We start from the raw sequence: 20109 nt of genomic DNA, 5'->3' as shown, positions 1-20109 counted from the left end.
AAGTATTCCACTCTACTGTACTCTTCACTCACCTGTAAGGATTTATAAGAATGGCAATAGCAAACATTTATTGGGCACATCATCTGCCAAGTCCCTTTGATGCATTATCTCACTTACCCCTCAAAAGAAAACTAGAAGGTAGTTATTATGCCCTCCACATGATAGACGAGGACATTTGGACTCTAAATGATTAAAGTGCTTACCAGCACCTCTCTAGCTAAACGTAATGCTGGAGTCAGATTCAAACCTGAGCAGTTTCAGTCCAGAGTCTGGCCTTAATCACACTCTTTTACTGTTAAAACTGAATGCAGATTAAGGGCTGGGACTCACCTTGCACAGCGCCTGGCACACAGGAAGTAAAACGTCAACACCTTTCCCTCTCTCCCTCTCAGCCCACAGGTCACTGCTAGTCACTTCCAGTCTCGCATCCAGAACTTTCTCCTACAGTGCCTTGCCTGGGACTACAACTCCCAGGATGCACCAGGTGGAGAAACTGGCCAATCAGGAAGCACATTCCCCGCCATTACTTTCGGCCCCGCCCCACCTGCAGTCAGAGTTTTTGTGAGAGTTGGCTGGCCAGGTGGGTCTAGACAGGGTTGGTTTGTGGACAAAACGAGGTTACTGGGTCTCAAAAAATCCTAATCAGGTTTGGGGAGGGGGCAGGTGGAGGCTGTTGAAATTTCCAGGCTGCTTCAGACTCTGTCGGCGGCGTCCCAGTGGGCAGGCCCTAAGGGCCTGAGGCTCCTCACTGCCATGGGTTGGATCTAGAAGGAACTGATGGGTGGATCCAGGCGGTGCGGGTGGTCGTCCCAAGGCCAGGGTCACGCCGGGCGCATTGTACATGCTACTGGTCTGGTTTGGGAGCAGAGGGGTTGTGGAAGCTTCGAGGGGGCTATCTTCAGTCACCAAGTGCCGGCTGGGCAGGCCAGCGGCACCCGGGGACTCCTCGCGGGCGGAGGTTGGGCTGAGGAGGAGGGGGTGGCCTTTAGAACAAACGCTCTAGGGATGATAATCCCGCCTCAGGTTGAGGGCCAGAACGAACTGTGCTTCCAGGCTCCTGGTTGAAGGTTAGCGCCTTAGTTGCGTTAGTGTCTACAGTATCTTGGCCTCTTAGTCCACCATTTCCTCTGTCCCTAGAGCCTGCTCACCACTTGTCACTCCTGGGGAATGTCCTTTGACCGGCCTCTCCTTTTTCTGACCAATGGCCTAACCCATCTCTCCAGTCCAGTGGGGTCCAGCCCCAGCTCTGCCCCTGACCCCACCCATCCAGGGGCACTCAAGGACGGTGGGAAACCCGACCCTGCTCGGGGGCGGGGGGCGGTCAACTTTCTCGGGCATATCTCTATCCACTTAGTTTCTACTTGTCTCTTGGTTTTTTAATTTAATTTTTTTTTTTTTACAAACATTCTAAATTAGAAAAAAAAATTTTAATGTTTGTTTAGTTTTGAGAGAGCAACAGACAGGGGAGAGGCAGAGAGAGAGAGAGAGGGAAACAGAATCCAAAGCAGGCTCCAGGCTCTGAGCTGACAGCGCAGAGCCCAATGAAGGCTCTAACTCACTGACGGGGGGGTCATGACTTCAGCCGAGGTCGGATGCTTAACCAACTGAGCCACCCAGGCACCCCTATTCTTCATGTTTAAAGTTATTTCATCCTTTCCTTCCTCTTCCCTTCCCTATCTCTCCCTTCCCTTGCTTTCCTTCCCCTTCCTTTCCCTTCCTTTCTTTCCCTTTTCCCTCCTTTCCCTTCCTTCCCTTCATTTCCTTCCCCTTCCCTTCCCCTCCTCTTCCCTTCTTTTCCCTCCCTTCCCTTCCCTCCCTCTCCCCCTCCCCTTCCCGTCATCTTTCTTTTTCCCTCAAACATAAATCTTTTGATTTGCTATACCCAACCAAGTAAGACAACTACCATTCCCTTTTTGGTTTGTAGGGGCTTGTAGGTGGGTGCAGAGTATATTTTATTCGTTGTTTGGAAAACAAAATTTTTATTTCTTTGTAGTGGCTCTGAAGTGAGTGATACAGGATGAATTTCTGGACTCAGGAGAAAGCAGAGACAAGAAATTGACTTAAAGTTTAGTTTATTTTCATTATCTTGGACAAGCAGCCTGACCCATAATTACTTGCCTTTTACATTGCTGGAGTTGCATGTGCTAATTGTGGGTTATTATTTCAAGTCTTTTTGAGACATTTCAGTGGCTAAGATTAGTTTTTAGTAAACCTGTTTATGTGTTTGTATCTGATGCATTGGCTAAAAATATGTACTATACATGCAACATTGTAACCTGTTGATTTACACATTTCAATTAACCAGGATTTTTTTAAAAAGTGTATTGCCCTATGTCCCAAAATTAAATTAAAAGTGGCCATTTTACCATCTTGTTAGTTTATGAATTATAATTGAATCTTACTTTGAGTTTTACTGTGGACTTTATCCTTCAAAAATAAGTTAGAAAAATACACTGTCTTACATAAACAAAATTAAAGAAGGTTTTATATGACTACTTAATTCTAAGATAGTTTATAAGTGCTGAGGCTTTCTGAACAGGGGACATCTGCATTTCGGTTGTAAGGGTCCCATCATGTTATCTGGTTCCATTAAGGAAGAAACCTTATCCTATGAATCTTTGGAAAGTATGAACAAGTTGATGCATTACTATGTTAGAATTCTCACCATTATATTTGTTCACAATGCTTTCAGTTCTGAAATAACAGATTTTCCTTTTAGAAATACTTGAAAATTTGAGTGTTTTCAAAGTGCACATAAATGCCTCTGATTTATTCATCTTGCTTCTCTTTTAAAATCAGATGTTTAAGAATAATGTTACTGACCATAAGCTAAACATGGAAGCCATAATTAAAAACATTAACATGATTTCTTTGGAGTTGAAGAAGATGCAAGGTAAGTGTGAAACCACCAAATTAAAATGTTTGCATGCCGTAGTTATAAAACCAACAGTAGAGCCAAATTGTGCTTCTACAGGGATATAACTGAATTTTGCCTACTAATTAGGATTTCTATAATTTTCAGAAATGTTTACATTGTAATATGAACTAGATCTCTAAAGAAAAATTGTGTTTGAGAATTTTCCTGGGAGTTAGCCGACTTGAATTCCCATCCTTGACTCTAACAAGCTTATGCTCTTGTCTAACCTCTCTAAATTTACTTCTCTTCCTTCTCTTCAGTAAACTATTGCACGATGGTGTCACATTCTGCAACATTCATTGCCTCCATCCACTAATCTTTTTAAGCCCCTAAGGTTCCTTCCAAATTAAAAATTATGAATTTGTTTGATTCTGTGAGTTAAGGGTACTTCATTTTAAACAGATTCATAGAGTAGGATTAGACCTTACAGTTCATGATGTTTACTCATTGACCTCACAGACATTCTCCTATTTTACCCCAGACATGTAGAATTTCCATGATTGAGTATTTTTAGGGACAGTCTATCCCTGACCAAATATTTCCTGTGTTGGAGAACCCCCTATCTCACCAGTTCAGCCTCTTCCTGTTTAGACAGTTCTTCCTTATGGACTAGCTGAAATCTGTTCCCCTCTTCCTTCCCCTGGAAGGGGACCTTCCCCTGGTCCTATTTCTAAATGGGAAACTTCAGTAAATATTTAGTTATTCTTCTTATGATAGCTCTTGGATATTTGAAGATAGCTTCTCTGTAACTGACAGTTACAAGGAATTCAGCTACAAACAACAAAACACCACTTTAATGTGGCTTATACAGTAAGGAAATAAAAGGATCCAAGGTAGGGTAGCCCCAGAATTAATTCAGAATTTTAAAAGCTGCTAAGATAGAAAATGATTTTGTAGATGAGCGTGTCTCATTCTGATAATAGATATTTACCAATGCATTCACTTATGATTGCTTTTTGTTTAAAAGAAAAAAAACACATAACAAAATAAGTGCCTTATACTATGGAAAACAATAAAATACTCCGTGATCATAAAAAACAAAAAAACAAAAAAAGAATTTAAAATTTTTTTTTTCCGACGTTTTTATTTATTTTTGGGACAGAGAGAGACAGAGCATGAACGGGGGAGGGGCAGAGAGAGAGGGAGACACAGAATCGGAAACAGGCTCCAGGCTCCAGGCTCCGAGCCATCAGCCCAGAGCCTGACGCGGGGCTCGAACTCACGGACCTCGAGATCGTGACCTGGCTGAAGTCGGACGCTCAACCGACTGCGCCACCCAGGCGCCCCGTTTTTTGTTTTTTGTTTTCCTTAATTTTTTTTTTTCCGACATTTTTATTTATTTTTGGGACAGAGAGAGACAGAGCATGAACGGGGGAGGGGCAGAGAGAGAGGGAGACACAGAATCGGAAACAAAAAAAAAGAATTTTAAAGGCTGCTGCCTGTACCAGGTTCTTTCCCTTTTCCTGCTCTGTTATGTTCACTCTGTGTATCACTTCTAGTTATTACCTCCAGGTGTGGCCATCCACAGACACTGTATCTGCCCATGTCTCTATAAAAGCCTTTTCCCAGATCCCTTCAGCATGTTTTCCCTTTCCTTTCATGGCTGGATTTGTGTCAGATGCATGTGCTAGCACCGGCCACTGTCAAGGGGAATGGGACTGCCAAGACCAGTTTGGACCCGTCAGGACTTACTGTTGGAGGTGGGGTGAGGATCACCTAAATGGAATCAAGTTGTGCCACCAAGAAGAAGGAAATGGTTGTTAGTCAGGCATCAAATAGTGAGTGCCTATTATGTTTTCTTCTGCTTGTTCTTCCTAGGGCAGCATTTCCCAGACTTCGATCTGTGAACCCTCCTGTCTCAAGACATATTAATAGGTGTTGTGCAGTAAGAACAGAGTCCATGTTCTTAGGGTCAGATACATTTGAGAAGTGCTTTATGCTGTATATTTCTTTCCAAAATTCATAGTACAAAGGCTCTGAGGCATCTGATCTAAAGAAATCTGGTTGTCTTTGCTTCATTCATCATCTCTCGAAACTAATCTCAATGATACAGCAAGAATTTTCTTTCTAAAATGTGACTCATTAGCTCACTCTTGCCCCACAATAAAGTCCAGACCTTCTAGAATGGACTATAAGACCTCTTGAGATCAGGCCCCTGCCTACCTCTCCAGTATCTTATTCTTTTATCCCAGCACACTGTGCTACGGCCATACTGAGCTGTTTGCACATCTACACAGTTCCTCTTTTTTCGTGTCTGTATCTTAACAGATGCATCTTCTGAAATGCCCACTGCTCTACCCCCACCTCCACCCCACCAGGTTAACTGCTACTTATTAGTCAAGGTTACTTACATTGGAAAAACTTTTTTAAGCAAGCGTGTTATCTCTTACCTTTTCATATTACCTGTCACACTGTGTTATAATTGCATGTTTGCTTACTTTTCCTGTCCCTGCTCAACAGTAAGCTCCTTAAGGGTATTCCTGGCAATTAACACAGTGCCTTGATATAATAAGTTCTTGGAAATGTTTATTAAATGAATAATTGTTTTCTGGATGCTTGCCCTCATTTAAAACAGAGAAGCTTTAGGGGCACCTAAGTGGCTCAGTGGGTTGAGCATCCGACTTCGGCTCAGGTCATGATCTCATAGCTCGTGAGTTTGAGCCCCGCGTCGGGCTCTGTGCTGACAGCTCGGAGCCTGGAGCCTGTTTCAGACTATCTGTCTCCCTCTCTCTCTGCCCCTCCCCCGCTAGTGCCATGTCTCTCTCTGTCCCTCAAAAATAAATAAACATTAAAAAAATGTTTTAAACAGAGAATCTTTAGATTTCTCTCCAACTTGATTATCTAACTGTTCTACTTTGGGGATTATTCTTTTGTGAAGTAAAATAGAACTAGTAAATATGATGGTTGTGTTCCTGAGAAGCTGTGGGGTAGGTCAGGCAGTTAGGATATGGGGACTTGCAGAGCTAGAGTACTTTTGGGCGGACTTCTGGTAAACATGGAAGATTAAATGAACAACATTCCTTTCAGCCACACTTCCTTCTCTAAATAATAATGTCAGTAGCTGACACATAACATTTATTATAATCCAGATACTTTTCCAAGAGCCCTGTATAAACAGATTCAATTGTCATTACAACCTTGTGAGGTAGGAAATTCTACCATTGGCATTTATGGCTACAGAAACAGGTAGAGAAGTTAACTAACTTTCCCAAGGTCACACAACTAGTCACTAGTAAACTTGAGATTTAAATTTAAAGTGATTTTAAAGAGACAAAAATCAGCAAGGAAAAGAGCTCTCAAAAAAAGTTAATAGTGAAATAGAAAGCAAGTTGAGGTAAACAGAAAAGTCTGAACCCAAATGTCCAAAAATTTGAACTGTGAGCTGGCTGGGTAAAGCCAATGAATGACCCCAAAGACTCAATACATGGTGGCACCAGAATCCTCTGGAAGTAGGGGTAGAGGTGGAGCTAAGGACAGGAAGGCTGGTTAAATGTTTAAGAAGTTGTAGACCCCTAAGTTCTCTTCCCTTCTCTGCATAACTAGGCAACTGTTCCTTTTCTAGGACAAAAAACTTGAAGCTTATTCCCTAAGAGGCTCTCTGGCCTGGAGCCACTAGCCACAAGTTGAAGGAAAGAGTATTATACTGAAAACAAGGGTATTAGGACAAAGTTTACATATTGAATTATAAGACCCTCTAGCTTTCTTTTCCCACTTGGCTACAAAACCTTGGCAGCCAGATTTATGCCCTCAAGCAGATTTTTCTTTCAGGAATCTGACCAGTCTAAGAGAAGCAAACAAACAAACAAACAAACAAACAAAAACAACTAAAGGTACTGATAGCAGAAGTTCCCCCCAACAAAATACCCAGCCAGCTCACCTCCCAGTATAGCCTACCATAGGCACAGAGTTTCCAGTAGTCTTTAGTGCCATAGTCTTAAATATGAGCAGATAGCTCTGATGGAATAGATACTTAATGGAAGTATCTAATATGAAAAGCAGAGACAAAGTCAATACATAGATTCAGTCAATGAGGAAGACACAGAAATCATGAAATGAGATGAAAACTCCCAAGAAACTGTCAATAGCTAAAGGGAAGTAAGAAAAGATGCTATGTCCATGAAACAGGAACATGATCCTAGGAAAAATAGTTTAGAGAAGGGAATTCTTGGAAATTAAAAGTGCGACAGTAGAAATAAATTCTGTAGAAGGGCTTAAAGATAAAATGAAAACAATCCCCTAGAGTGTAGAGCAAAACAATTATAGATGGAAAGTTATAGGGAGAAAAAATGATAAGATCAGTCAAGGAAGTTCAACATTCAGTGGATAGCAGTGTTAGAAAGGAAGAACACAGACAGTGCATGGGGAGGAATTCATTAAAGAAATAATCTGAGAAAAATGTAAAAAGCTGAAGGAGAGGAGTTTCTATAATGAAAGAGCCCAACACAGTGGTTGAAAGTAGACCCCCAAGGTACAATACTATGAAATTTTGTTCTGGAAAAACATCCTTGAAGTTTCTAAAGAGAAACAATGATTAAGAACTAAAATCATGAAAATTCTCACAGCAACACTGGAAGCTAGAAGAAAATGTGGCAAGGCCTTTGAAAATCTGAAGAAACATGATTTCCAGTCTAGATTTCTATAGTCACTATTAAGCATTGGTGTAGAGAAAGAAATTTTCACACATAAGTTTTCCGCCTTCAGGAAGTTACTGAGGTCTTATTCCATCCAACAAGGTAGCAGACCAAAAAGAGAAAGAAACGAAATTCTGGAAAAAGGATACTCCACACATGGGAGGGGTGAAAAGAATCTCTGGGATAGTGGTGAATGGAGTTGAGCAGTCCAAGAGAACAGTCAGTCCAGACCAGAGTAGATCAGAAGGCTCTAGGAGAAGATAGACTTTTCAACAGTTGGACAGCTAAAGGCATCTGACTATACCAAAAGGAGATCTGCACAAATATATTTCGAATATATTTATGATAATTAAGTAATGAAAAAAAATTAACCGTGATTGGGTGGTACCATGCAAGAAGGGAAATGTACTGCAAAGTTCAGCTGTGAAGCATATTTATATAATCAAAAATTTTTAACCTTTAAATATTGAGCTAGCAAAAATTGTATTCTTAAGTACTCTCTAGGGGAGTGGGGGTGAGTGAAAAGAGCTGTATCTTAATCTTCTGTAGTCAGAAGCAGGTAGATAATACCTACAAGTGAAAAAATAAAATATACATGTCATTTAGAGATACAGAGGCAAATACCAACCTGCCCTCAAACAAAGCCAGAAGACACTAAGTACAGACACACACAACAACAAAGCAAGAAAAGCAATATAAGCGAGAAGAAAAGTTAAAAGTGGTTGCCTCTTGGAGATACAAACTATTTTTTGTAACATGCCTTATAGATCTATTTGATTCTGTATACATATATAGCATAAAAATAGTAAGTTTAAAAAAAGCATAAATCAAATGTGTATAACTCAAGTTGCAGTTTAGTAAGATAGTGTACAAGTTGAACTAAAGAGCCTGCTAGCTAATTTTTATGTCATGCTTATTTTATAGTACATAAATTTGACTTTGTCATAATGGGGCATAGTTAATTGTGGTCCGATCAATAATCACTTAGGAGAAAACTCAAGAATGAGAAATAGCTACTAAAAGTAATAATAGGGGTCCCTGGCGGGCTCAGTCGGTAGACCATGCAACTCTTGATCTTGGGGTTGTGGTTCTGAGCCCCATGTTAGGTGTAGAGATTACTTAAAAACAAAATCTTTAAAAAGAAAGTCATAATAGTTGTCTCTGATGTATGTGCTCCAAGATAGTATCTTCTATTATTTTGTTTTACACAGAGCTCTCCCAGTTGCTGCTTTGTGACCTTACTTTACATTTTAATCATCCTCTGAAGACAGATGACTTAGAGGAAACAGAAGGAAAACCGCCCCTCTTTGATGAATCTAAAATATCAGATGTGTCCTTTGCTTCTAACAGCTTTTCTGTCTGATTTCTTTTTGTTTGTTGTGAATTTATAACTATTTATTGTGGAATTAACACATATCGGGGAGAATTAAGTTTACTAATATATTTAATATGATAAAAACAAAATAAAAATATGAATTGTAAATAATCATTTAATATTCTTGAAGGCTGTTTTATTGTTTTAATGTTTCAAGGAATGACTATTTCACTAGTGACAAGAATATAACATAGGAAATTGGCCATGGGGCATTTCTTATCCTTTATTTTATGCTTGAATTTGGCTCATTTTGAAAGAGAGTTAACCAAATTGTAAGCAGATGGAAACAGAGTTTGTATTAATCAGATCTCTCCTGGTAACAAATGCCAAAAACAGCTCAGGCTAACTGAAGCATTTATTGGGTCATGTGGTTTGGAAGTCCACATGGTTGAAATAGATTTCAGGGACTCTACTAATTTACCGCGTGTCTGTAGCTTGGTTCTAGTTCTATGCATTGACCTCATCCTCTTCTGTTATAGGCTGGTCTACATATGGCAGGGAGAAGAGGGTAGAGGCATGGCAGGCGACATGATTCACTACCAAATCGTTGCTTTGGAGTCTACTACCTCCTTCATTGTAGAGATTTTCAGGCATAAAGGATAGCGTACCATAAAGCATGACGCAAGGTCAGCTCCCAGTGTCTGCTATCCTCACCACCCAGCTCCTTGTTTAACATAGAATAGGCACTAAATAAATGCTTGTTGAAATCCTCTTGAGTAAACTTGTATATGAATGCAGATTTTTCAGCTTTAGAACTCCCAAGCTGCAGATCCTAAACTGAGAACTCCCAGTTTGTAAGGGTGAAACTTGATGAAGAAACATTATCATCATCATACTTGTTATCTTAGCAAACCATCAGTTTTACCCACGTGACTTCCAAGCCCCCTTATGTTCTATTAATTAGCTTATGAAAATGAACATGCAGGATACCTTTTGCCACTCGAAAACTCGTAGATGAAGCAGAGAAGGCAAGAATTTTTGTTGTTAATAAAAGTTGTGGAATAATAATCAAGGCCCCAAAGGGGAAAACTTGAAGAACAACCGAGTGCCTGGTTTTTGTTGTGCTAAACACCTACTACTGTGTGTTAAGTGAGATATGTAAGCTGAAGCCAAGAGCTGAATTGCTTCAAAGGATTTATAAAGCCTTTTTAGGAAGGATGATGAGAAGGGCTTTATGGTAGAGTTGTCAGGGGATAAAAGAGATAGAAGAAAGGCCTCTAAATAGGAAAGTCTGATCACATTTTTCTGTGTATATGCATTGCTCTTTCATCTTTGCAGTAAGACTTTGGTAAAATCCGCATCACTTGAAAATGCTTTTGGAGTTGTGGGAGGTGCAGGGGTGGTGGGGTGTGAGTGTCGGTATATGGTGAACTTACATCAGATCTATTTGACACCCAAGCCTCATCTCTAAATGTAAAATGATTTCTTCTGGTATTTGTAGCTTAAGTTTTCTTTAAAACTAAAATGCAAGAGCAGGGCCTAAACAGAGTTAATAGTTTTAGGGACACAGAAGTAAAGCAAAAGGTAAATTCATTTTAATCCTAGGAAGTTATCCCATCATGCATTTACCTTTTCATAAAAAAGTACACAAAAATCCCCCCAGCAAAAGACACCAAATAAGAAAGAATGAAATAGTTTGAAGCCTCTTAAGTTATTGCTGCCGAGAAAGTGAATTTTAGAAATTTTCAAATTATATATATAAAACCCATGATTGCCTCCGACTAACAAAGGTTTGGCTATAAAAAAAATCAGTTTTATGTGATACCAAAAACTATTTGTTGCGGTGTTTTCAAACTTGCTCCAAATTATTTCTGTCACCGTGTAAACTACTGTACTTTGAAACGGGTATTCCAAAATACACATTTTTTAAATGAGTTATTACAGGCCCCTACTAGACTTCAAGTGTGAACATCATGCACTTCACAAACATTGAAGAAGAATAAATAAATTAGGAGATATTTGACAGCCTTCATTTCAAACACTTTTTTATGCGAAAGGTCAAAACGCTGTGTTCATGTTGAGGGGTTCGATCCAGTCCTAAGTGTTGGTCCCTTCAGCAAGGTTGACTGATCTTCCTCTGATGGCAGCATAGCCAGGAGGAAGCTTCCTCGTCGGCTTGGCTAACTTGCTAGGGATAACCTGCAGAATGCGTTAACGTGCACTGGTATCTGGAGCCTCGGTTTTTCCCGTCAATGAGCAGAAGTGGCATTTTCCTGAAGTAGTCGATGATATCTGACACAGACAAAAAGTCCTAAAAATTCAAAATAAGGAGATAAGTCAACGTTGGAATGAGTAGAGAAGCCAAGCATTTGAATTTCACTCTCAGTTTGTTTTTGTTTTTTTTTTATCTGCATAAGATCCTACCTCTTCAGTTATGAGGATGGCGAGGAAAAATATGTAAAATTTGGCAAATATTTTCATGATTTCTCTACAGAACTTTGAAAAAATAATTTTTCAACATCTAACACATTATGGATAAAAGACCATGTAAATATTTGTGTGTATGTATATATGTATTTTAACTTCATGGGGGTCATAAATATATAGGAGGTCTAACTGTGATACCTCTGCCTTAGAATTGCTCTGTTTGTGTTTTTGATTTTGGTTTCTGTATCCCTACTTCACTCTTAATCACTAATAGTGGGAGGAGCTATAAGGAATCAGGAGGGCAGACAGTGTCCCAGTGTCTGGAGGTGATAACCTGTAGCATTGCACAATGGTTCCTACAGGATCTCTGCTGTGCCTTCACTGTCATCTCTACACTCCCCAGGACTCTGCAGCCAAGTCTGCACACCCATTGCCTTTATCACGTTATCCCTGATGGCCAGGCTGGAATAAAACCCATCAAGCCTCCTAGACATGGGTCAGAATCACATCGGGTCCCCAGACAGGATTATGCGCTTCCTCCAAGACCACTCTGCTGGATGCCGCCTTCCAGGGCTGCGGCCTGTGGTGAGCGCTTCTGTTTTTCCACACCAGACCGACAAATTCTGGAGGGCAGACATCTATCTCTCTGCTTCTACAGCAACGATGCAGCTCTAGCCACACTGAACTAGTGATTGAAACATTTGACCAGAATCACATGTTTTTTTCCACTCATTTACATGATCATAACTTTGGAGTAGAGTCTAAGGGCTAGCTGTTTTTCATCCTGGAAATGTTTGATTCGACTGATCCTCCTCTTGGACCTTTGAACTTAAAGAACATGTTTGGGGCTTAAGTTTAGCTGTTAGCTTCCTTGCAGAAGCGGTTTTTTTGATTACCATCCAAAAAGTAATTAGCATAAACATTGACCAAACAGAGGAAAATTTCTTTCAAGTGAGAAATGACCCAAGTATTGAAATAATCACCACAACAAGAATTCCATTTTTTTTACTCTTTTCCAGATGTCAATTTTAAAATGCAGCCTTGTAAATACGCTGCAATCTTACATTAAAATTATGTTACAGAGGTGAATGAAAGAGGGGGCTTATCTCTGATACCACCTAACTGTATATTTTTTTTAATTTAAATGTTAATTTTTTTAATTTTAAAACTTACACATGTGATTTTAGACTAGTTGGAATAGAAGATATAAGAAAGACTCCATGGTAGAGGTAGCTATTGTTACTTTGTTTTATTTCCTTCCAGTAAAGGAAGGGCTTCACCAATGTGATTTAACTCTGTAAAGTTGCGGGAGAGTATGAACCCCCAAAGAATGTTACAGCAAGTTTCCATAGAGGTAGGTATGCAGAATAGCATAAACAAGGATTTGGGTACATTTTACAACTGAAATTCCTTACCTCTTTACCTCGGAGTCCAGTTCCCAACAAGTAAACTTGGCTTTCCTCTTGGTAACGGATCTGGATGTTGTAAACTTTATCTTTGTACAACACCATGAGGACATACGGATTGGTTATTGTTTTTTTAGAGCTGTCTCTAACGAGAAAAGTGCCATCCTAAAAGAATAAATTCTTATTATTACGTGAGCAATAAATGGCAATACTTCTGTTGCCTGTAAGAGCAGTAGACAAGCCTTGAGAGATCTGGAAACTTACCAGTTGCCAAGACAGTGAACATTTAGTGCCCTGAACCGTTACAGCCCCATGTGTCACAGATTTCTTGGTTGTCAAGAGGCAGCAAAGATTGTATCAGAGAAATTTCCAAATTCCAAAGAGACTTTTTGAAGTCTCTTGATAAAAAAGAAGTCGCTTTTTTTTTTTCAGTTATAAAACAAATTATAGGTGGTTGAGTGGACAAAGGGCCAGACAAAATAAGGACTTTATTGGTTAACTAAAGATTTATCTTCCTACTCCTGGGAACTAATTCCCTAACCCTTACTTTCCACAGCCAAAGTCAGAAAACACCCAAATGCCTATGACATTCATCCATTTTAAAACCTCGTGATCTCCACATAAAATGTTCATCATTAAATATCTGAACATAAACAAATGTGAACTGTCTTGTGTTCTTATCACCTTTTTTTCCTATTTACTGAAAGTGTGATTTGTCCTGTACTTTAAAATGTCATTCCATAAATTATTGTACATAATACTAATACTGTAAAGATCTAATATTAAAATAGGATTAATTAGTAAGGCAGTGTTTAAACCACTCCCTGCTTTGTATACTGAATCATGATGGCTTTAAAGAGCCTTCAATCTGCAATAATGGCTTTCCTTTGTTCTTCTTATTCCAGTTGAGTAAATTCCATTCAGAATATCTTCTGTTCAACAAATACACCTGTGGACCAGTGATTCACAGCCTAGAATTTAGAATTTAGAGTTTTGGAGACCCAGAACCCACACAAAATGCCTGACTAAATAAATCAGAATCTCTCCAGGTGAAATCCAGGAATCAGAATGTTTAAAGTTTCTCAGGTGACTTAAATGTGCAGCGAAGATTGAGAACTATTCTTACAGACTCAAGATGTGAGAGATGAAGGATCTTTGCTCTTCTTTCTCTGATAAATAGATTTAAGGTTAAGATTCGGTGCCAGATCACAGGAAATCTGGTTAAGAACAGCTAGAAATTTCTAGGGGAAAGGGCAAAAACTTGCTGCTGCCTGTCTCCATAATGGATCCCTTCACATCAATGTAGATGGCAGTTGTATATTAAAAATGAAGATGCTAACGGTAAGATGTTAGAAGTTTGGGGGAAAGGGCCTCCTTTTGATAAGGTGTGCTTCCTGTGACAAGACAGATGCTTTTTGTTAATAGAAGCTCCTTGGATTCTGCCAGCCGAATGACTGCCTTAATTTAGATTTTTCCCAGATCCTGGGAATCATTGCTATGGATGCTGGTGGGTGTAAATCTGCTACTAATGGGTCCCCTTGGTATAACAGCATGAATATCACCTAGCAGAATTCCTAGCCCATAATTGGTGCTCAATAAAAGACAGCTCCTTTTTTCTCCTCCCATTAATATTTATAACTACTTAAAAATAAACTTTGGCACAGTACCTGGTTTATCTTTCTAAGAGCAGCTTCCGCCTCTGGTCGGGTAATATAAGAAACGTACCACTCTTCATTTAATGAGTTCTGAAAATGTAAATTTTTAAAAACTGAATAAATTTTGCAGTTATATGTGTAAGCGAAAAGAAAAGCCTCCAAGTAATCATTTTCATAAATCACCACCTCAATTCCATGAGCTTTGAAACATTTGCTTTCTTAATTTGAATATATAATCACTTAGGTGGGGCTAAATAGAAGATATTTTGCATGAACTGCTTTTTATCATGGTTGTAAAGGTAGTTGTGAATAAGCATTCCGTATATAATGGAACCTTTAATCAGGAAAGATAGAGATATATAATTTCTTCAGTTTACTATAGTATATTTAATAAAAAATTGGGGTTAATGAGCAGTTAAGTGACTTACTCAAGGTCATAAACTAGAAGACAAATGAAGAATAGGATTATTTTTCTCGTTAAATATAAAGCACACATTTGCTATTGGAAGAGCCTGGAAAAATACCAAGGAAAAAGAACATATTTTTCATTTGGATCCTCCCCTTTAATTTTTTTTTTTCACTAAAAAAAAATTAAAAGTAATTTAAATAATAATAAAAATACAAAGGAGTATACAATGGGAGCTTTGGTTATTTGCTGGGGAAAAAATAAAATAACACGAAAACATGTGCTTTATTACCTCTTCTTCCCCAGGAGACCGTGGTCGAGGTTTGTTTGGAACTGGTAAGGAAAAGTTTCTGCTTTCATTTCTGGGAGGTGGTCTATTGCCAAGGCCTTCAAAAGTATAACATTTTGAAAGTTAATTTGCTGTAAGCTATTTTTCATTTTCTGTCATCACACATTTCCCCCCTAAAATGCCCTTGCAATTGTTCCCAGCACTTTAGAAACATTTTAAAAAGCCATAGCTTCAAAAATAATTTTCACCTGTTCAAAACCACAAGGGCAGGGGGCCTGGGTGGCTCAGTCGGTTAAGCGTCCCACTTCAGCTCAGGTCATGATCTCACAGTTCGTGAGTTCCAGCCCCACATTGGGCTCTGTGCTGACAGCTCAGAGCCTGGAGCCTGCTTCGGATTCTGTGTCTCCCTCTCTCTCAGCCCTTTCCCCCGCTCGCACTCTCTCAAAAATAATAAATAAACCTTAAAAACACACACACACAAGGGCTGTTGGCTGTGGAGGCATTGTTCTGTAGACATACCAGTGAAACTTTGAGAATAGTTCCACAAATGTGAGTGATTTCTTACACGGGAATGTTACATAATATAAAATAACTAGTCCATTAATGAAAAAGTCACCGTAGTTTAAATATAATCATCACATTTTTCAGATTTTACAGACTCCAGCAATCCAGAAGGGTTTCCCAACCACTGATAGGATGATAATGCAGTAATAAAGATGATTATGTTCTCATTGTTTACACAAAAAGAAATGTAAATTACCTAAGACAAAGTGAAATTACGTTGAAAATACTGTCAGTTTCTAGAACCAGTTTGCTACCTACTGTTCTTTCCTGAATTTTCTAAAGAGGTAGAAGTGTTCAGCTCTCACAGAAGCCCTTACCAACTACCTGATCAATGAGGAAGTCTTTGTTAGGCACCTGTAAACTTCCCTAACATGGTATTTTCTCGTTTATGGTTCCCCGAAACTTTCTGAGGGTGTTTCCTAAACTCAGGAAAGGTTTGATTGTGTTGATTTGTAATTGCCAAGGCTGTTTTCTATATGCCAGGACGGCTGTTAAGAACTGAAAAATTGTGTGAGCCGAATGTTCTCTGAATTATTCATGTGTCATTCATTCATTTATTCAACAAATATTTTTTCAACACTATGCTGCCCAGGCCTTGAGTAAGGCACCCGTGGACCCTTCCTTTAATCTTCACAGCAACACTGCAAGACGGGTATTCCCTTCTTTTTGAGTATGAGGAAACAGAGAGTCTGAATGAATCGTGTGCTCCTAGCGGCAGTCAGGACTTCAACCCGTGATTCCCAAACATTACTGGGCATAAGAATCCCAGGGAGAATTTGAACCACCCAGTCTGCATTTGACAAGCACTCCAAGTGGTTCTGCAGTGGGGTTGTTCTGCCATCCACAATATGCCTGCCCGGGTTGCTGAGTGAGGAGAATTACATGGGAAGGGCTGAAGTGCCCTGAGCCATGCTGGCATAATCGTTTACCATGGCATTCATTGCCTCCTTCTAAATAAGCAGATCAGATGGCCCTGAACTGTTGATCTTCCTTCTTAAGTCTCCCACGGCCTAAACAGATTTTCCCTATCCCCACCTTCGCAGTCCAACATGGCAGGGGCTTTTATATTGTGTATTGGATGAATGCAATAGTTAACAAATATAACCAAAGCCTATCCTGCATGGAATTATTGTCTTTCTACTTCTGCATTTGCAGGTCAGCACCATAAAGTCATATTTGCAGCAGACAATATACTACTTTTTATTGCATCCACACACTGCCCTTATTATTGAGATCTTCAAGGGAGCTGGAGTGGGTTTTTGGGTAATACACAGACCATTCTTTATCTTTCTAACACTGGAGCAACCAATGGAGAAGACTGAGGACCAGGTGTCCTACCGGTCTTAGGGGAAAAAGGATCAATTTTGATTAAGGTAAGCATTCCTCTCCAGATCATATTACTATATTATTTTATCAAGAATCCCCAACACCAACCCTAAAACTGGGTGTCTGTGGAACTTACTTTGAGACACACGGCTATAAGTGAAGTGTCTGAAGCTTAGATGCCTGCAGAAACCAGGCAAGTGACACAATGTGAGTTCACAAAACACAGTGAGTCGTGGACACTATGGAAAAGTGAGAGACGTGAGGGCAACGGCAGAAACCACATAGTAGTCACTATACCCTCAAATGCTTAGGAAGCATTAAAAACATAATGGATTTCATTGGTGTCAGCAATAGGATCTCACACATACATGGGATAATGTATTCAACTGAATGTAATAGATGTGCTCCTAAAAAAAGTCTTCACTCTTGAGCAATGATTCAAGTACTAATATGCTTTTCTATTTATAACACACACCGGTGTTCTTGTATGTGTACTATGACCAAAAAAGGGGGAGAGGGTTGTTCCTCACAGCATTTAAAAAATTTTCAAGTCAACCTTTATGGGGGCACCTGGGTGGCTCAGTCACTTAAGCATCAGACTTCAGCTCCAGCTCATGATCTCACAGGTCATGAGTTCAAGCCCCATGCCAGGCTCGGTGCTGACGGCTCAAAGCCTGGAGCCTGCTTTGGACCCTGTGTCTCCCATCTCTCTCTGCCCCTCCCTCCCTCCTTTTCTCTCTCTCTCTCTTTCAAAAATAAACATAATTTTTTTAAGTCAACCTTTAAAAATCAGGTAATTTCATATTAAAAGCCACACTTCCAGTATTTCTTGAAAAAATAATGAGAAAATCTGGCAACGCTAGGCAAGTTTCCTGGAATGAAGAAAATCTATTTACTAGAGCTGGGTAACTTTCCACAGTCATTTGACACTCGGTCATTCAAGAAACATTTTTAAAAGTCCCTAGCATGTGCCAATCACTTGCAAGTCCCTAAGGCTAAAACAGAAACACAGTCTAGTCCTACCTTGTAGGCCTTTGCTGCTACTCACAGTGGTTCGTGGACCAACAGCATCAGCATCACGAGAACTTGCTAGAAATGCAGAATCTCCTACCCTACCCCAGACCCACTGAATTAGAATCTACATTTTAACATGATTCTCAAGTCATCTGTATTCATACTGAAGTTTCAGAACACTGTCAGCAAAACTTGTCATGGACACCAGAGAAGGTATTATTCACAATGCAGGTCCTCATCCAGACTTACTGAATCAGAATCTTGGGGGAGTTTCATTTTCGTAATCTGCATTTTAAACAACGTCCTCAACACAACTCAAGGGTGGACTCATTATAGAAACCTAAAACTACCGAGCAAGCCAAGCACTACCCTGAGCACCATGTAAAAAGAGCAGGGAGGAAAAACTCTATGTGGGAAGATGAAGGCCAAGGCTGCCTTTCTGAGGTTGGGTGTGTGTGTGTGTGTAGCATCCTCGCATTCCAACAGCCATTGGCACACCACAGAAACTGAATTAAGTACTGAGTGAGAAAACAGATTTTCCAGCTTTTAGGAAATAACCGAACCTTTGCCCCAAGGCTTTGGGACAGGTTAGGAATCCAGTCATAGAGGCATGTTGCCTGGAGTAGGTCACTAGAGCCCAGAGTACAAACCTTGGGAGAAGTATGGCGGCAGGGAGGCACTCTGCGGAAAACCACTGTTACTGCGGAGACAGAAAAGAACTGAATTGAGTTGCGCTGGGCTGAAAAGGCTGATGGGGAAGGTGGGTTAGAGAAACCCGCCGACAATGCTGCTTCCTTCATGACTACGGCCAGTTCTCCCTGTAGCTGCGGCAGCTGAGCAAAGAGGAGGGGCTGGTGGGGCACATCTCACTACTACCCCAAATTCTAACAGACTCCACCAGCCAAAACAACATAACCTGTAAAGGGTATTGGAAGGTTGTTTTTAAACTTGGCTATTGTTTTTAAAGTTGGGCGCCTGGGTGGCTCAGCCGGTTGAGTGTCCGATTTCAGCTCAGGTCATGATCTCACAGTTCGTGGGCCCTGAGAAACACTTGCTATTGAGAAAGTGGGCCTGTGGGGACAGAGCCTGTGCAGTGAATTCGCACATCAGCTAGGTCCTTGCATCCACTATCTGGATGAACTCCAAGCACCTAAATTAATTGGGTTTCTCGAGTGTTCATTTTAATTCACCAAGTGAAAACATTCCCTTGAAACCCTGCCCAAGGGTCCATTCTGCCTTGGTGACCATGAGGCAGTCAATTCTGTATGCCTCCAACCCCAAGCTCAGAGACTCCAAGAACAGCAGTGGATTAACATGTGTGGGTCCTTATGCTCAGTTTGATTTTGTTCCTGAAGACCCAAAATGTTCTGGCCTGACTACCACTGGCTCATTTCTTTCTTTCCCAACCCACCAGACATTAGTTCTTTTGAGTGGACCTGGGGGTGATGTTAAGTTAGCACTGAATGACGTTACCACAGACCTTTCAGAGAATGCTCCAGGCATGTGAGGTGATGGGAGGGTGTGCTTGGGTGATAGCTTGGCAGATCTGGAAGGAAAAGTATTGGAGCTCATGGAGAGCATTGTGGGCTGAGGCAAAGGTCTTTGATGCACTGTGGGGGAAAAGGAAAAATTAAACAGCTTGTCAGCATCCAGGTGTCACAGGAACATTCCAGAACTGCTCCCAAGTTAGAAACCACTAGTCCACAGAGAGATAGAAAAATCCAAAAGATCCAACATAATTAGGAAGTGGTACAATGGAATCCCAACCCCAGGACTTTTCTAGATGACTTACTACCTTAGAATGCATTAAAATGTTGCCCTTCTATATCATTCTCTATAATATGCATTTATTTTATTTTTTCATTTGTGAAACACTACCTTGGCAGAAAACTGTCAGTTGGAAACCATATGAATTTCAGAAATGATTCACAAGTTTTGTTTTATGTAAGCCAAATTTTATGCTATCTCATTTATCTGCAGTTAGTGATCGTCTCCTGTGTTAGAAGGCATAAATATTAGCAATTTTTCTATCAAGCCATATATGCAATTTTTAATTTTGCTGTCCTATTAAGTCATTTGCACCATTACTTATGAAAGTAACAGTTCTCTTTGGGAACCCAGACGATTCCATTTTATTATAGTTATGCTGTATACCAACT

At 40.1% G+C, this 20109-nt stretch overlaps 2 protein-coding genes across 4 annotated transcripts in view; one reads left to right on the top strand and one right to left on the bottom strand.

Annotated features, from left to right (window-relative positions):
• Positions 1 to 525: 525 nt before the first annotated feature.
• Positions 526 to 9037, top strand: CA1H5orf58 (chromosome A1 C5orf58 homolog). 3 transcript variants are annotated; one of them, XM_027034180.2, is made up of 3 exons: positions 526 to 580; positions 2800 to 2893; positions 8760 to 9037. In XM_027034180.2, the coding sequence occupies exons 2-3, from the start codon at positions 2800 to 2802 to the stop codon at positions 8909 to 8911; spliced, it is 246 nt and encodes an 81-aa protein (XP_026889981.1). In that variant the 5' UTR covers positions 526 to 580; the 3' UTR covers positions 8912 to 9037. The 3 variants fall into 3 exon arrangements, with proteins under 3 accessions (XP_026889981.1, XP_053082591.1, XP_053082594.1); XM_053226616.1 differs by lacking the exon at positions 526 to 580 and adding an exon at positions 2023 to 2150; XM_053226619.1 differs by lacking the exon at positions 526 to 580 and adding an exon at positions 2044 to 2065.
• Positions 9038 to 10436: 1399 nt separating this feature from the next.
• Positions 10437 to 20109, bottom strand: part of LCP2 (lymphocyte cytosolic protein 2) — a 45879-nt gene continuing 36206 nt past the window's right edge. Inside the window, exons 15-20 of the mRNA XM_053226607.1 lie at positions 19431 to 19560; positions 18601 to 18650; positions 15050 to 15144; positions 14364 to 14441; positions 12706 to 12861; positions 10437 to 11174 (exon numbers count right to left, since the gene is read on the bottom strand). Coding sequence (XP_053082582.1) covers positions 11052 to 11174; positions 12706 to 12861; positions 14364 to 14441; positions 15050 to 15144; positions 18601 to 18650; positions 19431 to 19560 — 632 coding nt within the window. The 3' untranslated portion in view covers positions 10437 to 11051. The remainder of the gene's footprint in view (positions 11175 to 12705; positions 12862 to 14363; positions 14442 to 15049; positions 15145 to 18600; positions 18651 to 19430; positions 19561 to 20109) is intronic.

The sequence above is a fragment of the Acinonyx jubatus genome, chromosome A1, assembly GCF_027475565.1.
Source record: "Acinonyx jubatus isolate Ajub_Pintada_27869175 chromosome A1, VMU_Ajub_asm_v1.0, whole genome shotgun sequence".
Lineage (NCBI taxonomy): Eukaryota > Metazoa > Chordata > Mammalia > Carnivora > Felidae > Acinonyx > Acinonyx jubatus.
This window is presented reverse-complemented; position numbering and strand designations above follow the sequence as displayed.